The sequence below is a fragment of the Entelurus aequoreus genome, linkage group LG02, assembly GCF_033978785.1.
Source record: "Entelurus aequoreus isolate RoL-2023_Sb linkage group LG02, RoL_Eaeq_v1.1, whole genome shotgun sequence".
Lineage (NCBI taxonomy): Eukaryota > Metazoa > Chordata > Actinopteri > Syngnathiformes > Syngnathidae > Entelurus > Entelurus aequoreus.
In genome coordinates this window covers 70,386,252-70,405,960 of record NC_084732.1, presented here as the reverse complement: position 1 = coordinate 70,405,960, position 19,709 = coordinate 70,386,252, and the positions used below count along the sequence as shown (strand labels likewise).

The 19,709-nt window shown below is 37.6% G+C and overlaps 1 protein-coding gene and 1 long non-coding RNA gene across 5 annotated transcripts; one reads left to right on the top strand and one right to left on the bottom strand.

Annotated features, from left to right (window-relative positions):
- Positions 1–1,642: 1,642 nt before the first annotated feature.
- LOC133664408 (uncharacterized) lies at positions 1,643–2,973 on the bottom strand. The gene is made up of 3 exons (XR_009828575.1): positions 2,860–2,973; positions 2,135–2,445; positions 1,643–1,911 (listed from the first exon to the last, which is right to left on the bottom strand). It is a non-coding gene; the product is annotated as an uncharacterized LOC133664408 (long non-coding RNA).
- Positions 2,974–6,516: 3,543 nt separating this feature from the next.
- Positions 6,517–15,966, top strand: LOC133664394 (telomere repeats-binding bouquet formation protein 2-like). Of its 4 annotated transcripts, none has more exons than XM_062069006.1 (7): positions 6,517–6,692; positions 6,898–6,955; positions 7,023–7,162; positions 13,661–13,722; positions 15,318–15,361; positions 15,423–15,502; positions 15,596–15,966. In XM_062069006.1, exons 1-7 carry the CDS (start codon positions 6,629–6,631, stop codon positions 15,703–15,705), a joined length of 558 nt encoding a protein of 185 aa, XP_061924990.1. In that variant the 5' UTR covers positions 6,517–6,628; the 3' UTR covers positions 15,706–15,966. The 4 variants fall into 4 exon arrangements, with proteins under 4 accessions (XP_061924990.1, XP_061924980.1, XP_061924970.1 ...); XM_062068996.1 differs by having other exon boundaries at positions 6,874–6,955; positions 15,441–15,502; XM_062068986.1 differs by having other exon boundaries at positions 6,874–6,955; positions 15,438–15,502.
- Positions 15,967–19,709: the final 3,743 nt, after the last annotated feature.

The window sequence follows — 19,709 nt, the reverse complement described above, 5'->3', positions numbered from 1 at the left end:
ACCAGGAGACAGCAAACCGCAAACAGCTAGCAATACTCCAGCACTGACTGGAGGGCGAGTCAGGCAGAAATAGCAGCCGCAGGTGAGGGGAAACAGCACTCAGGGAAACAAGTGGGAAAAGGAACCAAAATAAGAGCGCTGACAGGAAATAAAACACAAACACAGAGAAAAACCCGAACATAACCAAACTGTCAGTGACAAGCCTGACATATAAAAAGACAGAACAAAAGTGACAGTGGGACAAGTTTCATGAAGCGACTAATCGACTTCATGAGATGGAAAGTTGAAAACTGTGCAGTGAATAAAGTTTTTAAAAATACGTAAAGTGTGACCACTTTTAAAGTCACAAATGACATTTTTTTGACTTTTTCAATAATACTAATATAGTACGTTCCGGAAGTTGGGCTGTCGCCATAACTTGTTCCGCTGTCACAGCTGTCGCCTCCTTTGTGGTTTAAAGTTGTTTGGCGGCTTTATATTATTATGTTGTCGCGTTTGCATTTGTTGTGACATCTCTCAGCCACCGTACCTATCCGCCATTCTTATTTTGACGACTGATGACGCCACAGACAGACAGACTTGACTAAAGACTTGACTATCATTAAAAGTGTTAAACTTCATATAATCCGAAATTCAAATTTCCCTGCAACCTTTTGAGTTATCTTAGCGAAATGAAAGAAAGGGAGTGAACCCACTGTGGGGGGCGCTAGCATACACACACAGACAGAAACGGAAACGGAAGATAAAGTAGCAGAAATGATCCAGACCAAGCCCAAAATCTAACAGCTTGTTACTTTTTTCATTTCTGACATTTTCTGATAGTTTCATGAAAATATGCCCTAAACTTTTTGAGTTATTTTGCAAACTAACAGACAGACCAAACCAGACCAACGGCAACGATTACATATCCTAACTAGATGAGGCAATTCCTGAATGAATAGTGTGTGAATGCTCCAATGCTGAGGTTGTACTGAAATCCTGGAATTTTTTTTATAATTGTTGAAGTAGAGCACACAATTCCTGAACAGACTGAATATTTTGAAGTTGGAACAGTTTGAATCAGATTAAAAATGTGGGAATTGTGGAACTTTGAAGAATTTCCCATTGATTTAAATGGGAATTTCCCCAAATTGTAGGAATTTCAGGAAAAGCGGGAATTTTTTTTAAATGGTAAAAAACTTGAATGGTCTGAATGAGTTGAAATGGTTGGTGTTCAAATCCGTGGAGAAATGTTGAAGTAGTAACATGTTGAAATGAGAAATGGTATTACGGAATTCCTGGAATTTCGGGAAAACCGGGAATTTTTCCAGTTCAAAAAACTAATTTGTTTTTTGTCCTGATTAAAAGGAATGTTTTGACGGTGAAAATGCGTTGAAAAATGTGGATGGAGTAGTCGCCATATAAAAGGGTGGAAATAGAGCTTTGGAAAACCAGGAATTCTGGAAAATCCTGGAATTTTTTTGAACTTTGAAAAAAGGTAGTTTGAATTTCCTTGCTTTGGAGCATTCACACAATAATACAAACATAAAATGGCATTTAAGTAACCTTGACTTGAAACAAAATAGGAGACAAAACCCAAATGAATACCGTCGTGTTTCTATCACTTTATGACTGGTCCACACCTCCAGCTGTCACATGACAAGACTGTCACTAACCTGGACAAGGCTTTATGATTTTTTCCCCCCCGCACAGATTCTTGTAATCTGTGTGAGAGCAATGACACATCACATTTCCTGTCATGACGATGGTCACTCTGAGGCTGTCAATCCCAATTCCAGGTTCCAAACATGAGTGAGTGAAAGAGACAGCACATCAAAGATGATATGGACAATAACACCCCGTCCTGCGGTGGCCCTTAATCCTTCAACACCTGCGATTTTGAAGCCCACTGCTTTGATGTGTCCGGTTGTGCTGCAGGGAGAAAGCACTTGTTATCGCTGAGTGAAAATTCAAATGGCAGGTGGGTGAAGGAAAATTCACCGTTTTGCATCATCACAAATCTTTGCTAAACAATCCCAATGATTGACTACTTGGTGATTGCAATTTGTGAATAATTCATTGATTGATTGATTGATTGATTGATTAAAGTAGAGAGAAAAAACTTCAAAAGCTCAAGATAGGAAAACGGAAAAACCTTGGGTAGAGGCCGCAGATGTGGAGACCCCCTTCCTGGGTGACAAGCTGCAATGTAAGCCGAGTGGGTACAATTATTAAATTGTTAACATTCATGATGATGTGAGAATCCAGTCCATCAGAAAGCCAGCAGAGGGTCGTTTGGGGATCTTCTTCCATGTAGACAGGCCAACAACGCAGAGACGTCACCACTGATACATAGAGGTGTGGTCCACCCCGGGTCACGACTTGGGACAGTTAGCGCTGCTTCCAGACAGGTGCGTCGCCAGAAATGATCCATGGCCAACTGGTATACTGGTGTACACCTGGAAGCTGGGCAGATTTGGACTTAAAAGCGGCAGGTCAACTGGTCTAAACAGGGGTCTATTTATGTAATAAATGTATGGAGTAAATACATGTATACAGTATATGTGTGCTTTGGTCCCTTTTTTTCAGGAACACAAAAACACAGTAATGTCTGATAGAATGTTAAAAACGGAGTGGCATTTTAAATTTTTTTAACTGAATTGGACAAGAATGTATATGAAAATAAAGAATGTGGGATTTACAATATCAATATAAACGATAAAACAGTAAATATTGACAACATTTGGAATGTCGCTATTCCTTTACTTCTCAGACCACCTCCTCGATTGACATTTAAGAGACACAACCCTCTTTACATGAGTTTAGTAGATCAGCTTTGCGTGTGCTATCAAGTTTGCAGGTGTTTTAGTACATTCAAACCTTTAGTAGATCAGGCTCCTTTGTGTCGAAAAGCCTTCTCACCCTCTGCTGAACATACACAGCTGAGGCCTTCTGTATAGTCCTTCTCATTTCATGCCCTCCAGCCTGCTCTATATCTATAAAATAAATACATTAAATTAATTCTTCCATGTTTATTTGTCCACAGCATTGGGGCAACGACAAAATTAGATTAACCACCGAACTCTGACAGAAAAAGGCAGCAACATTACGATTTGGTTTGAGGAGGCTTCAAGGAAAAGGTGAGATAAAGTATTATTTTCATCTAATCATGATGATAATATGCACACAATAACACGGACGTGCGACACACAGTTACATAAATGCTGCTGGCAGTAACTTTTTTTATGCAGGTCTGTATCAATTGGAGCCTGTGATGTGTACCTCGTGTTGTGATGTTGTGACCGGGTGAATCTATATATTTTGAATGCAGTTTAATTTTGACCGTGTCCAAAATAGAGGTGGCAACTTCAAGATACATATTTTCAAATGATACATTTAGATTTTTGTAGAGGGTGGGCGTGGTTTCATTTGCAATCTAGGAACGTGGACATCTTGCAGACAACCTCAAAAAACAGGTTAATAATGTGACTTCAGTAAAATGTATGCACAATTTCTGTCATAGCATATCCAATACATATACTGTACATCACAAAGAAGAGTTTTAAATGTAGGAGCGCCCTAAGTGGCTGATCCGTTGGCGGTCCCGTGGGATTGTGCCGAAAATGTAATTTCAGTTCTTATGTACATGTTAAGAATGGACAAATAAATAAATAAAAAATAAAGCTGAAAGCTGATAAAAGCAAATGTCCCCTATAATATAGCTCTCATATGAAAAAACTTGCAACATACATTTTCATGTATATACTTACATGCATTTTTGGATCATTTCAGACGCATAATCACTGCAGCGAAGCCTCCCAAAGTGCAACTAAGCTTCGGCGTGGGATCTGTTGTTTGGATCGTAATTATATTTTGTCAACAAGGGTGGTGTGTGCTGCATATTGCACAACATAACGAAACAGCAAATGTTGGATTGCTGGAGCATATAATGTCATTATTGTGAAGGTAAATTAATGTCTCCATAGGCACAACACGTGTAGCACACGTAAAATTCTCATTTAAATAGGGTTGTCCCGTCCTGGCACTGTAGCGGAGTTCTTGACCTCAAGATGCAGAGACAGGAGGCGACGAACACATAATAATGTTTTTTTTTATTCTTAACAAAGGCAAAAACACAAGGAGTTGTGCAGCAGGGAGCGCACAAGAAGCACAGGGAAAGCTGTGCAGGCTAGTATGCAGTTAGCAACGCAATGCAAACATTTAGCATTAACGCAACACTTAGCAATTATCCAGTATCCACCAACACGAAAGAACTTTGGTTAGCATTCGCAGCAAGTGGGAACGCTAATCGCAAAACAAAGGCAGGTGTGGAGTACGGCACTCCGTGGTCAAGTCACTGCAGGACGACACACAAAGAAATTTCATACAAAAATAGGAGCGCTAAACCGGAAATAAACACAGACCACAGGGAAACAACCACATGACCTGTGGCTACAGGTCAATGCACTTTGTTTATACACTTTGTTATCAATTGTACTGAAATTTAGTCTACTAGATGACATGCAACACGCCCACTAATAATACATGCAATTTCATGATTTGTATAAATATTTGTATAACATTTTTTTACATTTGCTGGTATAGTTCTAATTCAAATAGTACAATATATATATTTGGTAAATGTGGCCAGTTGAGAATCTGCCGATTTGTTTAAAGATGAAAATCACCATCACACGGACAGTAACACAGCAGTAATCTAGGCTACATGACAAACATAGGATGGATGGGCCAGTTCAACCAACAGCACATTTTCTCACTCCAGTGGGTAGGAAATCTTAGTGGATAAAATCAGCAGCAGACAATGAAGAAAACCATTTTTTAGACAAGTGAGATATATTAATTACTGCTGGATATATCCTCAGAGAGAAGGTTAGTGTCATAGAAAAGAGGTGGATTAATAACAATGAAGGCCTTTTGGCTGATAATGTATTTTTGAAATTCAAATTGCTTGCGTTGTTTAATACCAACAGTTCACATCTTCCATCTGTAAAAGAACAATATTGTATAACAATATTTAATCAATATGTTGTTTCTACACTGCATGTCAAAGCATCAATATTTCATTTACCAATAGTGTGGAATGGGTGATTCTAATGCTTTGTTTATGAATAGCAATCGGTGGGGATTTATACATATTGTACGATTGACTCAATTCACATAGAGGGAGTGCTTAATAACCACGCTCTCTTCTAAGAGCACACTGAAAATAACATGATGGGTAGGAGGGAGTTGGGAAAAACACAGGGTGTGGCTTCCATGTTGTCTAGGCAACAGAGTTATTGCTGCTTTGCGCCCCTTTGACCCCTCATTGTATACACGCCGTGTGCACTGTGGAGGAACTCAATTGCGAAAACATCCTGTAACGCTTACGGAATGAGAACATTGCGCTGTGCCTTCACAAGCACATCACTTAGATCAGACGCATCCTGGCAACACATCCGACATTGCAATATCTTCTTTACTAGGCTGGCGCTGTTATAAAACACATGATATTACTGGGGTGGATGTGGAGGAGGCAATGTGAGCTTTGGTGTTATAGATATGCACCTGACCTGCACACAACCCCAGTGTTGATGTTCTGGAACTTCAATGCCCTGTTGATATTGTTGTGAACAAGTGCTATTTGGCAACATAACAGCTTGCAATGAATGTTTTATCGCTCTGGCAGCTGTAACTTCCAGCTAAATGTGCACTATCGTCAATTAAGATGCCTTTTTCACCGGTTTGATATGAGCTAATTATGGCTTAATGCAAGTTCCTAGGTTTAGATGAAGGCAGACGGTGATGCTGAGGTAACAAGGTTCATTTTCACACCTCAAACCCTTTGTTGTGCACAAGGATGGTGCTCCATTGAACCCGAGAATTGCCTTGTGAAATCCTACCATCTAGCGGTAAAACGTAGTACTGCAGATACTACTGTTGTATTAGCAAGTGCACATTTCAACAGTTAAAACTATCTTTTTGTTTACTTGTTTTCAGTAGATCACGTTTATTTCATGCAGTGTAAAATAGTTTCAGTTTGGGATTATGTTTTTATAATCCCTGCCACGGTACTTCTAATGTAACTCATTTATATTTTAAAGGTGCTTGGCAACCACATAAACTTTTTCTTTAGCATCATGGCAATAACATACATAAATAAAATACATGAATAAAATCAATCAATCAATCAATCAATCAATCAATCAATCAATCAATCAATCAATCAATCAATCAATCAATCAATAAATACATTAATTAAATATATAAACAGTATAGAAAATCATATGACTAATTTAATTAGTTAATTTACTTCCAAATGCAGGTGTTATTGTTGGACAAACACATATTTTAGCATCTACTTTATACCAATGAGTTTATTTGTAGAAAAAAATGATGTTCAGAAAAATGTTTACAAATCCAGCAACATATTGGAAGGAAAAATAGCTTTAACACAGAAATATGTGATAATAATGTGTCTAAACGCAAAGTTTAATTGAGTCGTCAAAACTACGACATTTTCCGAAGCAAGTGAAGGCGTCTGAGGCATTCAGGTCAGGTGCCAATGGTGAAGCGGCAGAGTCAGGGCAAAATATTGCTTTGTTGACGAGAACAAAAATGTTTTAAACAGAAGGAGGTCTTTGTAGAGATGTTCGCAAATAAGAAGGCTTGGTTTTCGGACAGTGTGTCACCAACTTTTCGCGAATTCTGGCGTAAGTGTTGTGGTTTAAGTAAGCTACATGTTTAATATGTGTTCACACAGTACTATTAAGTTAGCTAGCATTATGTTAACTGTGTTATGCAACGTTCCCTCTTAAAAAATAGTATATTGTATATTCCAGAACACGTTTAAACTAAGTAAAAATATACCTTATAACACAATTTGCCTTGCAGTATTGGAGTGTGGAATACTTACAGGGTGGAGAACAGCAGACTATCTTTTCAGTGAGGATGCTACACACCCTGATACACTCAGGTGAGAAACACAACAAATGATAAATAATGTCCTTTCTTAACTGTATTTTGTTTAAATTTTCCATCAGGATTTTTAGGAGTGAGGCTTACCTGTGGGAGAAGGTTACTGTTTTTCACAGCTTTTTCCTGAACGCATGTCAGAAGCGAAAGAGTATAAAGTCGGTCAGCATCGGTCACTATGTGCTGCCTCCTGTCCCAGTGCAGGATGGTGAGAAAGTTTGTACTATTTTATATCATGGTGTAACTAGGGCTGGGTGACATGGCCTTTTATTAATATCTCGATATTTTTAGGCCACATGTCACGATACACGATATATATCTCGACATTTTGCCTTAGCCTTGAATGAACACTTGATGCATATAGTCACAGCAGTATGATGATTCTATGTGTCTACATTAAAACATTCTTGTTCATACTGCATTAATATATGTTCATTTTAAACTTTCATGCAGAGGGGGAAATCACAACTAAGTCAATTTACCAAAAGTGTATTTATTAAACAGTTATTAAGCAGTGGCACAAACATTCATGTCATTTCCAAAACAGAAAGTGCAAGATTGTCAGAGACATTTTAAAACAAGCTATGAGTGCACTTTTGTGCATGATGTCACTAAGATGACATATCAAAACAACACTAAATTAAAGTACACTTTTTGTACAGAACGCCACTACAATAGTTTAAAACAAATAAAGTGCACTTTTGTGCATGATGTCACACAAGATATTTCAATAACTGTCAAATAAAAATGAGCTGGATAATAGGAAATCAAATAGTGTATGTCCTTCGCTATGTGGTAGGTTCCTGCGGACGTCATCTCCTTCTGTTGTTGACTATTTTTTTCATACGGTGTTGAAATGGTTGCTTCTGCATTTTGTGGGTGTGGCACCGAACTAGATGTTGACATGCGGAGTTTCAAGCACTCTTCATTCTCTAGCGGGTGACTTTTCAAATGATGCTACAAATGAGCAGTGGTGCTACTTTTTGTAGCAACGCTTTTGCCGCATACTTTACATATTACGGTTGTCTGTTCAACATATTCCCACTTGAGGCCAAACCACCGCCAGACTGTGGACCCCGTGCTGTTTTTCTTGGGAATGAATTCTTCCTTCATTTGTTACCAGATTCACACCTTCTTTCTCTCGTATTACCACTCGCACCACTTCGCTAGCACCACAGCTAACTTTACCCATGCCGCTACCTGTCTGCTCAGCGAGGGCGTATGACGTTGCACGCGCGACAGTATGTGAAGTATGTAAGAAGGTGCACTTGTTTTATGTCTCTGTGAGAAGGAGAGACAAGAAAGAGTGAGAAACGCCTGTAGTGTAATGCCCGCAGCTAAAAGCAACTGCGTGAGAACGTATACTCGAATATCACGATATAGTCATTTTCTATATTGCACAGAGACAAACCAGCGATATATCGAGTATTTTCGATATATCACCCAGACATAGTTGTAACTAATCCATGCATCCAATTTTCTATGCCGCTTGACATTAGGGTCACGGGAGGACTTAAACCTTTATCAGCGGAATTCTACAGAGAGTATATAAGTATACTATGCAGTAGCGGCACAGCATTATGGTGCGTTCCATTTGTACTGGGAAGTCGGAATTTCCGTGTGCCTAGTCGGAAATTTCAACTGGAACGCCCCTCGAAGTCGGATTTGCTTCTCAGAAAGTCGTTGACGTGGTTTCAAAGATGGCTGTCCTGAACAATATTCTAAGCTTCTATAATATCCGTTATGAATGTACTTCCGATCCTAATTTTTTTCACACTAAATCAGCGATGTATGATGTATTGTTGGACGTTTATGTATGGTAACGTTACTGCTGAGTAGACCATTTTTCTTATGTGTTATATACGTTCTACATTGCTAGCTATAGCGTCTGTGTTTTCCTCTTCATTCACCGTGTTTGAAGGTTGCAGAAAGAGTATATTTTCCCATAATTTGTTTACATTCAGACAAATCCACAAAAATAGCTTTCGTTAATATGGCCATCTAGATTTACGAACTCGAAACTGGAACGTTCACAACTCGGCTGTGACGTCATATTTTGAACCTGCTCAGTGTCTGCCCTGAGATCGGTAGGTCGTGGGTTCAAACCCCGGCTGAGTCATACCAAAGACTATAAAAATGGGACCCATTACCTCCCTGCTTGGCACTCAGCATCAAGGGTTGGAATTGGGGGTTAAATAACCAAAATGATTCCCGAGCGCGACCACCGCTGCTGCTCACTGCTCCCCTCTCCTCCCAGGGGGTGGAACAAGGGTATGGGTCAAATGCAGAGAGTAATTTCACCACACCTAGTGTGGTACTTTAATACCCAGCTCTGACTTCCAATTTCCAAGGTAAATGGAACGCACCATTAGCTACCAATTTGTATTATCTTATTTTGATTTAAATCTTATCACATTTTACGACGCCTGTAGAGAGTGCCCATCTGACACACTCATCTTGACGTGATCAGCAAAAATAAATTTTATTATTTTTTGCCCCCATTTTTGCGGCGCCCCCTGGTTAATGCAGCCCTGAGCAATTGCCCATGTGGCCCGTTTCTAGAACCGCCATTTATACTATGTATACGTAGGGATGGGCCTAAATATAGGCCTATATAAACTGTTCATTGCAATATTTATTGCAGCCTCCTGCACTAATGATATATATCACAATATATGGTTTGGCATATAAATAATTATAGAACCATTTTAAAAAGGCTTACAAAAGTCCCTAATTTAGTTGCTGATTTTTGTGGTATTTATTGTGGTAAACTATTAATAATCTACTTACTAATTTATGTTTGGTTACTTTCTGTTGTATCATGGTTCTATCTTCGCTTCTGTTAGAATGTAATAACCACTTATTCTTAGGTTTTTTGGGGGGATACTTTACATTAGTTTTGGGCGATACTACATATTTGTGTATTGATCCAATAGTAATTAATTATTGTGGCAGTATTGGTCATACCAGTGTTTATACTTAAAATGTTGAGGGTCATTAAATGACAACATTTTTTACAACTATATTCTGACAAAAACAGGATGGCTGTATAACAATATAAATATTTGAATCATTTCCTTATTTTATTTTATTAGATACAATATTCACTATTAAGTCAATAGTGCAAAGTAACCCAACAAAAGCAAATACTAGTTTGTCTTATTTTCTGAGTTTTTAAACGATAACAAAAACAATTTTGTGATTACAAGGAATATTGATCTAATTACTGTAATATTGACCATATACTGATACTATACTATCTAAATTTGTATTGATCCATTCTCCTCTGTTTCTGTTGCAGTTAGCTTTGCCTTCTTGTATCCTCCTACGGTGTGCAGTGCAGCATGTTCAGCTATTAAATGTCCTCTAGTCCTCCTGTGATAATGATATGTGCTGTGAAAGCGAGGATTAGTGATTTAGAAGCTGACCTGTGGAGGAGCATTAGCTGCTAGCAAGGACGCTATATTGCATTGAGGACGCCTTTGTTCGCTTGTCGCTGTCAAATTTGCAAGACACAGAATGTGTCATCAACAGGCTTTTTCACGATAAAACAATAGTATTAAAAGTTCTATCATCGGTCAAATGTATATCAATTATATCATGTATCGTCTATATCGCGCAACCCTATGTACACGTTTTATGTCGCACGTTTGCACCAAGAAAAATTCCTACTTGTGAACCCGTTCTCAAACAATGGCAATAAAACTATTCTGATTCTGATTGTGATTCTGATTCTGATTCTGTGTACAGAGTTCCTTAGAGCGTAAATTTAGTGTAGTGCTGTCCCAAATTGGCTACACTCTTTGCACACTTACCTGAAATGACAATTGCAATATTTATCGGTTTCTTCTAAATCTTCTTTTCTTTTTAATTGTGAACTGCAACCATTTAACTTAAATGCCTACTGAAATGAAATGTTCTTATTTAACGGGGATAGCAGATCCATTCTATGTGTCATACTTGATGATTTCGCGATATTGCCATATTTTTGCTGAAAGGATTTAGTAGAGAACATCGACGATAAAGTTCGCAACTTTTGGTCGCTGATTAAAAAAGCCTTGCCTGTACCGGAAGTAGCGTGACGTCACAGGTTGAAGGGCTCCTCACATTTCCCCATTGTTTACACCAGCAGCGAGAGCGATTCGGACCGAGAAAGCGACGATTACCCCATTAATTTGAGCGAGGATGAAAGATTCGTGGATGAGGCACGTGAGAGTGAAGGACTAGAGTGCAGTGCAGGACGTATCTTTTTTCGCTCTGACCGTAACTTAGGTACAAGGGCTCATTGGATTCCACACTTTCTCCTTTTTCTATTGTGGATCACGGATTTGTATTTTAAACCACCTCGGATACTATATCCTCTTGAAAATGAGAGTCGAGAACGAAATGGACATTCACAGTGACTTTTATCTCTATGACAATACATCGGTGAAGGACTTTAGCTTCGGAGCTAACGTGATAGCATCGGGCTTAACTGCAGATAGAAACAAAAGAAATAAGCCCCTAACTGGAAGGATAGACAGAAGATCAACAATACTTTTAAACCCTGGACTTGTAACTACACGGTTAATCCTTTCCAGCCTGGCGAAGCTTAACAATGCTGTTGCTAACGACGCCATTGAAGCTAACTTAGCTACGGGACCTCACAGAGCTATGCTAAAAACATTAGCTATCCACCTACGCCAGCCCTCATCTGCTCATCAACACCCGTGCTCACCTGCGTTCCAGCAATCGACGGCGCGACGAAGGACTTCACCTGATCATCGATGCGGTCGGCGGCTAGTGTCGGATAGCGCGTCTGCTATCCAACTCAAAGTCCTCCTGGTTGTGTTGCTGTAGCCAGCCGCTAATACACCGATCCCACCTACAGCTTTCTTCTTTGCTGTCTCCATTGTTCATTAAACAAATTGCAAAAGATTCACCAACACAGATGTCCAGAATACTGTGGAATTTGTATTGGGATACAATGGTGTCCCAATACTTCCGCTTCAACCATTGACGTCACGCGCAAACGTCATATCTAGACGTTTTCAACCGGAAGTTTCCCGGGAAATTTAAAATTGCACTTTATAAGTTAACCCGGCCGTATTGGCATGTGTTGCAATGTTAAGATTTCATCATTGATATATAAACTATCAGACTGCGTGGTCGGTAGTAGTGGGTTTCAGTTAAGTTCTCCCTTTTTTGCTGTGTAGCCAAGATGGCGATGATTGAGGGTGGTTAAGGTAGATCACTGCACACTCGCCACTGTTGGATGTTTTTGTGTGCAACGTCCAGCTTTACAATCACAGCAAGTTCACCTAAGAAAGTAAATCTTTACTAGTCCAAGCGGCAGCCACTGAATGCACACTCGCGTGCGCGCGCTACTACTACGCGGAAATGATGAACATTCAATAATGTGACAATCATCAACAAAAATAATCCTACATTACACGGTTTGTGGAAAAAAAGAGGGACACAGCCATTGACGCACGTTAAATAACTTAATTAACTATCAGTGAAAACATTCCACAGGGGCTGCTGTCAACAATCTCCTTCCAGTCCGCAGGCTACCAATACTGAGCTTAAAGGGACACACTCACGCACTCTTCTCTCATGAAACATCTCTCAACTGCATACATCAGATATATGAACGTAAAAAAAAAGTAAACAATAATAACTTTCCCTGGTAATTAATTACATCAATTAAAGAATAATTCCGTTAGTAAATCAATTACTTTTTGAGGAACGTAACGATTAACTAATTAATTACGTTTTTAACGTAATTTCCTAACGCTGCTGACATGCACCTGGGTATAGGCTGATTAACAACACTAAATTGGCCCTAGTGTGTGAATGTGATTATGAATGGTTGTCTATCTGTGTTGGCCCTGCGATGAGGTGGAGACTAGTCCAGGGTGTACCCCGCTTTCCGCCCGAGTGCAGCTGTAACAGCTGGGATAGGCTCCAGCCCCCCGCCACCCCGAAAGGGACAAGCGGTAGAAAATGGATGGATTGCATTTTTTATCATTCTCAGTGTAAGCACACTGAGGCACTCATAAGACTAAGTGCAAGTACAGAAGTGCATGAATACTGTCAACTTTTTTATTGATCTAGTACCAAGTAACACATGGCCAGTATTGCCGATGTGTACATTTTTTACCTGAAATTGTTGTGATTTAGACATTCCCTTTTATTTGTTTATCATGGTTAGAATTACAACAGGAACAATATTTTAGGTACAAATATTTTTTTTGTTAATTAACAAAAATAAATTACTAGAACAATGTAAAACAACATTAGAAACATTGATACAATTAATACCTTGTTGCCTTTCATTACATGACATTGTTTGAGAAAAATAAAATAAGGAGTGGAATGAAACAAAACAAAAGCATAAATTAATTCTTTAAATTATTTGGCTTTTTTCACTTAGTTATAAATATAACTAACAACAATGCAACAATACAAAAAAAACACAGGAATAACAAAGCGTAAAACATAGACGATAACTAGGAAGTATCCATCTCATTCCAATCATGCTAGTGTTGAGCTGATGCTGATACAGACATTGATATTGATGATATTTGGATCACTGCCAACCACTACAAAAATGCAGTCACACTTAAATTCACACCTAAGGACAAGCACAATAACTTCTTTAAATAATACATGAATATACTACCTATACTGTAAGTAATCATGTATTCTTTGATTGTAACTTCAGCAGTGAGAAACGTGATTGGGAGGTTTATTTGGGAGTGTGAAGAGGACCAGCCAGGCACACGGGTATGATTAATGACACATAATGAAGACAGTGTGTTTTAACTCGGTATGTTCTGATTAAGGTTTTATGCAGCCAGTTCTGATACCGATCATACATGAGAGAGATCGGCCGATACCAATCACATATTACCTATACATTTTTATATTTATTTATTATGAGTGCTATTGAACATTTAACAATATCAACACAATATTTTAACAAGTTCCTTATTTTTCTTTCATTACATACAATTGCTTGAGCATAACAAATTCAATAGTACACAACAACTAAACAAAAGCAACAACTACTATCTGCTAAACCCTTTGGTTTTGCCATCCTGTGTCCAGAGAATTAATTTGTATACATTAACAAAAACAAAAAGAGGTTATTTTTGAGAAAATAAAAATATCGATCTTATGATTCAGTATGGATCATATACCACTGACACTGCCCTTAATATCGACACCACAAATGTATGGGTCGATCCGATCCTCCTCTTACATGTCTTGTACTAACTGTGACAATGCTGACACACCAACAACTATTATTATAATATTCTCTTTTTATACTCTTATTAATCTACTAATTATTTTCCTGTTAATCGATGCTTAGTTTCTGCTGCAATGTGGTTCCGTCTACACTTCTTAGTGTTTATTAAGTACCGTATTTTTTGGATGATAAATTGCAGTTTTTTTCATAGTTTGGCCGGGGGTGCGATTTATACTCTGGAGCGACTTATGTGTGAAATTATTAACACATTGCCGTAAAATATCAAATAAGATAGAAGAGGAAGTAGCCCATTGTCTACCTTTGGAGTTGGCAGAGTTGTTTAGAAGCAACACAGAGGAAGAAGATTTCATCGGATTTAGCGATTAGGAGTGACAGATTGTTTGGTAAACGTATAGCATGTTCTATATGTTCTAGTTATTTGAATGACTCTTACCATAATATGTTACGTTAACATACCAGGCAAGTTCTCATTTTGTTATTTATGTGTCATATAACGTACACTTATTCAGTCTGTTGTTCACTATTCTTTATTTATTTTAAATTGCCTTTCAAATGACTTTTCTTGGTGTTGGATTTTATCAAATACATTTTCCAAAAAAACTCTAGTGCAACTTATATGTTTTTTTCCTTCTTTAATGCATTTTCGGCCGGTGCGATTTATACTACGGAGCGATTTATAATCCGAAAAATACGTTACTTAAAGCTAGCTTAGCGGCGCGCTAAGCTATGAGCATGCCTCTTTCCTGACTTTCTTTCAGTGTTTTAAACATGTTTAGCCTCGACCTCCAGTGAGAGTAATACTTGATAATGATAATTAAGATGCTAAGTAATTCAGTTATTTGCCACAATGGAGGTGATTATTATTAGTTAAGGGTAGCTGCTTCACATTGTTTGTGGAGATCCCTAATTAGCTTCTAGCCACTTGTCAGCCAGAGAGGATCGACGCCTATGATTGGCATTAAAAGGCATTAACGGGCTGCGGCCAATCACATACTTTTTCACAAAAATTGGTCAATAACGATCGATGGCCGATTGATCAGCACATCCCTATTTTAACCTATTAACAGTCAATCACTAGTTACTGCTGTCTGCCTCACTGTGTTGTCAGGAAAGTTTTACCGACCGGGCAGAAGCAATGTGTGGCATTGACAGGTGTGTTTGCATATGACTGTAAAACAAAACACACTGGATTAAAAATATATATATACTGTAGTTCCTTTCCTTCCAGCAGGACTGAACCATTAATTGCATCAGCACTGTGTTGTGAGGATCCTCTTAATAACATTCTCCCAGGTAAAACATTTATCATTCACACTTTTTTTTCACTCTTTTCGGACTGGCGAAGTCTATATTTATCTAATAATGTGTCCTCTATTTTCACTTAAGGATTCATCAGCATGGACAACCAGCAAAAATGTTCACGTGAGCTACATTACTATCCCCCCAGTGATTTCCGTTGCACTCAGTGTAACGCACTGACAAGACACTATTTGTAATCTATTATTTATATTTATTATAATGTACTAGTAAATCAATATTATTACTTTAGCCACTTTGATTTAATCATTTATTATTACTAGTTAAGTAATTAGTAGTAGTTAACTAAAGTATTTTTGAAAGTAATTGATTCATTAATGAAATTGTCTTTGTTTATGAAGGTGTCAGCAGACTGTATTTTGTTATACAAAGTGGGTACATATTTAATATATAAAAATGTGACAAGGATAACTCTACTTTTCTTGTTTTGTGTTTTTAATTTATTGATTCATGGTGGTGGTTAATAAATAGTATTTTTTCTGTCACTGTAACTTGGGCATATTTCTTTTACTCACTTACGTGTGGGATGCGCTTGCAGACAAAACCAACATTTAATCCTGTGGGACATTCAATTTGAATTACCTTCAAAGCCAAACAGGATATACAAGTCCACACGTTTTTGAAGGGCATAAAACGTTTAAAAAAATGTTGTTGTTTTTTTTTTAACTTATTTTGCTCAAATCTTTTAAAAACTTTAGTCCTAAAGAAAAATATCAAACATCTAATGTGTTTTAATTGTATTTAGATCAGATAATGTCACAGGTTTAAATTAGTGAAATAACTTGTGTTTGCAAATGTAAAGTAAATGAATAGACGGAATGGATGCATGGGTGGAATTTGAGCAAAAGGCCTTGAAAGGGTCAAAATAAAAAGTATAATAAAAAATAAAACATTTAATGTTTGGTATTTTTATGTGGGGCTGAAGTTGATTGAGAGATTTAAGATAACAACTATTTAAATCTAAAAAAATGTAAGCCTTTTCTAAAATGAATGCCTTTCCTGTTTGGCTTTGTGGTATTGTTCAATAGCCTAAGTAAAAAACCCTTTCTAATATAAATGTTAAACATAAAATATGGCCAAAAATGTACTGAACGGACAACATATTCAACCTTAGTCCCCTAGGGTTAAAACACATTTGTTTTCACTATATGAAATGATACTTTTTGTGTATTGTGTATCTTTAAAAAAAAATAGGGACAAGCGGTAGAAAATGGATGGATGGATGTATAGTATGTTGACCATATATACACATAAAGATAATAGCAAAATCTAGTCATAGATGAGAGGAAAACGTATTTTAGGACAAACTGAACTGAAGTCCAGTTGCGATCTATCTCAACATGAGACTCCAGTGACCCGAATGAATGAGAATATCTGACGGTTTAGTCAGGGATGTTTATTCAAGAGAGATTGCATGGATCATGTGGAAGTGGTAGGTGCGTCACGTGTACTAATTTCAGCCAATCAGAATACCTTAGCGTGGACAATATTTGGACTGCTATTTATGTAATGCGTTATTGGGTTCTATAATATTTCATGCAGTTGACAAAAATATTTTTTGGTTAATTGATAAAGTGTAAAAATATATATATATATATATATATTCTATATATATACAAACCCTGTTTCCATATGAGTTGGGAAATTGTGTTAGATGTAAATATAAACGGAATACAATGATTTGCAAATCATTTTCAACCCATATTCAGTTGAATATGCTACAAAGACAACATATTTGATGTTCAAACTGATAAACTTTTTTTTTTTTTTGCAAATAATCATTAACTTTAGAATTTGATGCCAGCAACACGTGACAAATAAGTTGGGAAAGGTGGCAATAAATACTGATAAAGTTGAGGAATGCTCATCAAACACTTATTTGGAACATCCCACAGGTGAACAGTCAAATTGGGAACAGTTGGGTGCCATGATTGGGTATAAATGTAGATTCCATGAAATTTTCAGTCATTCACAAACAAGGATGGGGCGAGGTTCACCACTTTGTCAACAAATGCGTGAGCAAATTGTTGAACAGTTTAAGAAAAACCTTTCTCAACCAACTATTGCAAGGAATTCAGGGATTTCATCATCTACGGTCCGTAATAGCATCAAAGGGTTCAGAGAATCTGGAGAAATCACTGCACGTAAGCAGCTAAGCCCGTGACCTTCGATCCCTCAGGCTGTTCTGCATCAACAAGCGACATCAGTGTGTAAAGGATATCACCACATGAGCTCAGGAACACTTCAGAAACCCACTGTCAGTAACTACAGTTGGTCGCTACATCTGTAAGTGCAAGTTAAAACTCTCCTATGCAAGGCGAAAACCGTTTATCAACAACACCCAGAAACGCCGTCGGCTTCGCTGGGCCTGAGCTCATCTAAGATGGACTGATGCAAAGTGGAAAAGTGTTCTGTGGTCTGACGATTTTCTGTAATGCAATTAAAAAAACAAAAATGTCATACATTCTGGATTCATTACACATCAACTGAAATATTGCAAGCCTTTTATTATTTTAATATTGCTGATTATGGCATACAGCTTAAGAAAACTCAAAAATCCCATCTCAAAAAATTAGAATATTTCCTCAGACCAAGTAAAAAAAAAAAGATTTATAACAGCAAAACAAAATCAAACATTTGAAAATGTCAATTAATGCACTCAGTACTTGGTTGGGAATCCTTTTGCATGGATTACTGCATCAATGTGGCGTGGCATGGAGACAATCAGCCTGTGGCATTGCTGAGGTGTTATGGATGCCCAGGATGCTTCAATACCAGCCTTTACCTCATTTGCATTATTGGGTCTGGTGTCTTTCAGCTTCTTCTTCACAATACCCCACACATTCTCTATGGGGTTCAGGTCAGGGGAGTTAGCAGGCCAATCGAGGACAGTATTGCCATGGTCAGTACACCAGTTACTGGTAGTTTTGGCACTGTGGGCAGGTGCCAGATCATGCTGGAAAATGAAATCATCATCTCCATAGAGCTTTTCATCAGATGGAAGCATGTAGTGCTCTAAAATCTCTTGGTACACAGCTGCATTGACTCTGGACTTGATGAAACACAGTGGACCAACACCAGCAGCTGACATGGCTCCCCAAACCATTGCTGACTGTGGGAACTTCACACTGGATTTCAAGCAACTTGGATTTTGCTCCTCTCCAGCCTTCCTCCAGACTCTAGCACCTTGACTTCCAAATGAAATACAAAACTTGCTTTTCTCTGAAAACAGGACTCTGGACCACTCTGCAACTGTCCAGTGCTTCTTTTCCATAGCCCAAATCAGACGCTTCTAGAGATTTTAGAGCACTACATGCTTCCATCTGTTGAAAAGCTCTATGGAGATGATGATTTAATTTTCCAGCATGATTTGGCACCTGCCCACAGTGCCAAAACCACCAGTAACTGGTGTACTGACCATGGCATTACTGTCCTCGATTGGCCTGCCAACTCCCCTGACTTGAACCCAATAGAGAATTTGAGGGGTATTGTGAAGAAGAAGCTGAAAGACACCAGACCCAATAATGCAAATGAGCCAAAGGCCGGTATTGAAGCATCCTGGGCATCCATAACACCTCAGCAATGCCACAGGCTGATTGCCTCCATGCCACGCCGCATTGATGCAGTAATCCATGCAAAAGGATTCCCAACCAAGTACTGAGTGCATTAATTGACATTTTCAAATGTTTGATTTTGTTTTGCTGTTATAAATCTTTATTTTTTACTTGGTCAGAGGAAATATTCTAATTTTTTGAGATGGGATTTTTGAGTTTTCTTAAGCTGTATGCCATAATCAGCAATATTAAAATAATAAAAGGCTTGCAATATTTTACTTGATGTGTAATGAATCCAGAATGTATGACTTTTTTTTTTAAATTGCATTACAGAAAATACAGAACTTTATCACAATATTCTAATTTTCTGAGACAGTCCTGTATATATATATATATATATATATATATATATATATATATATATATATATATATATATATATATATATATATATATATGTGTGTGTGTGTGTGTGTGTATATATATATATATATATATATATATATATATATATATATATATATATATATATATATATATATATATATATATATATATATATATATATATATATATATATATATATATATATATATATATATATATATATATATATATATATATATATA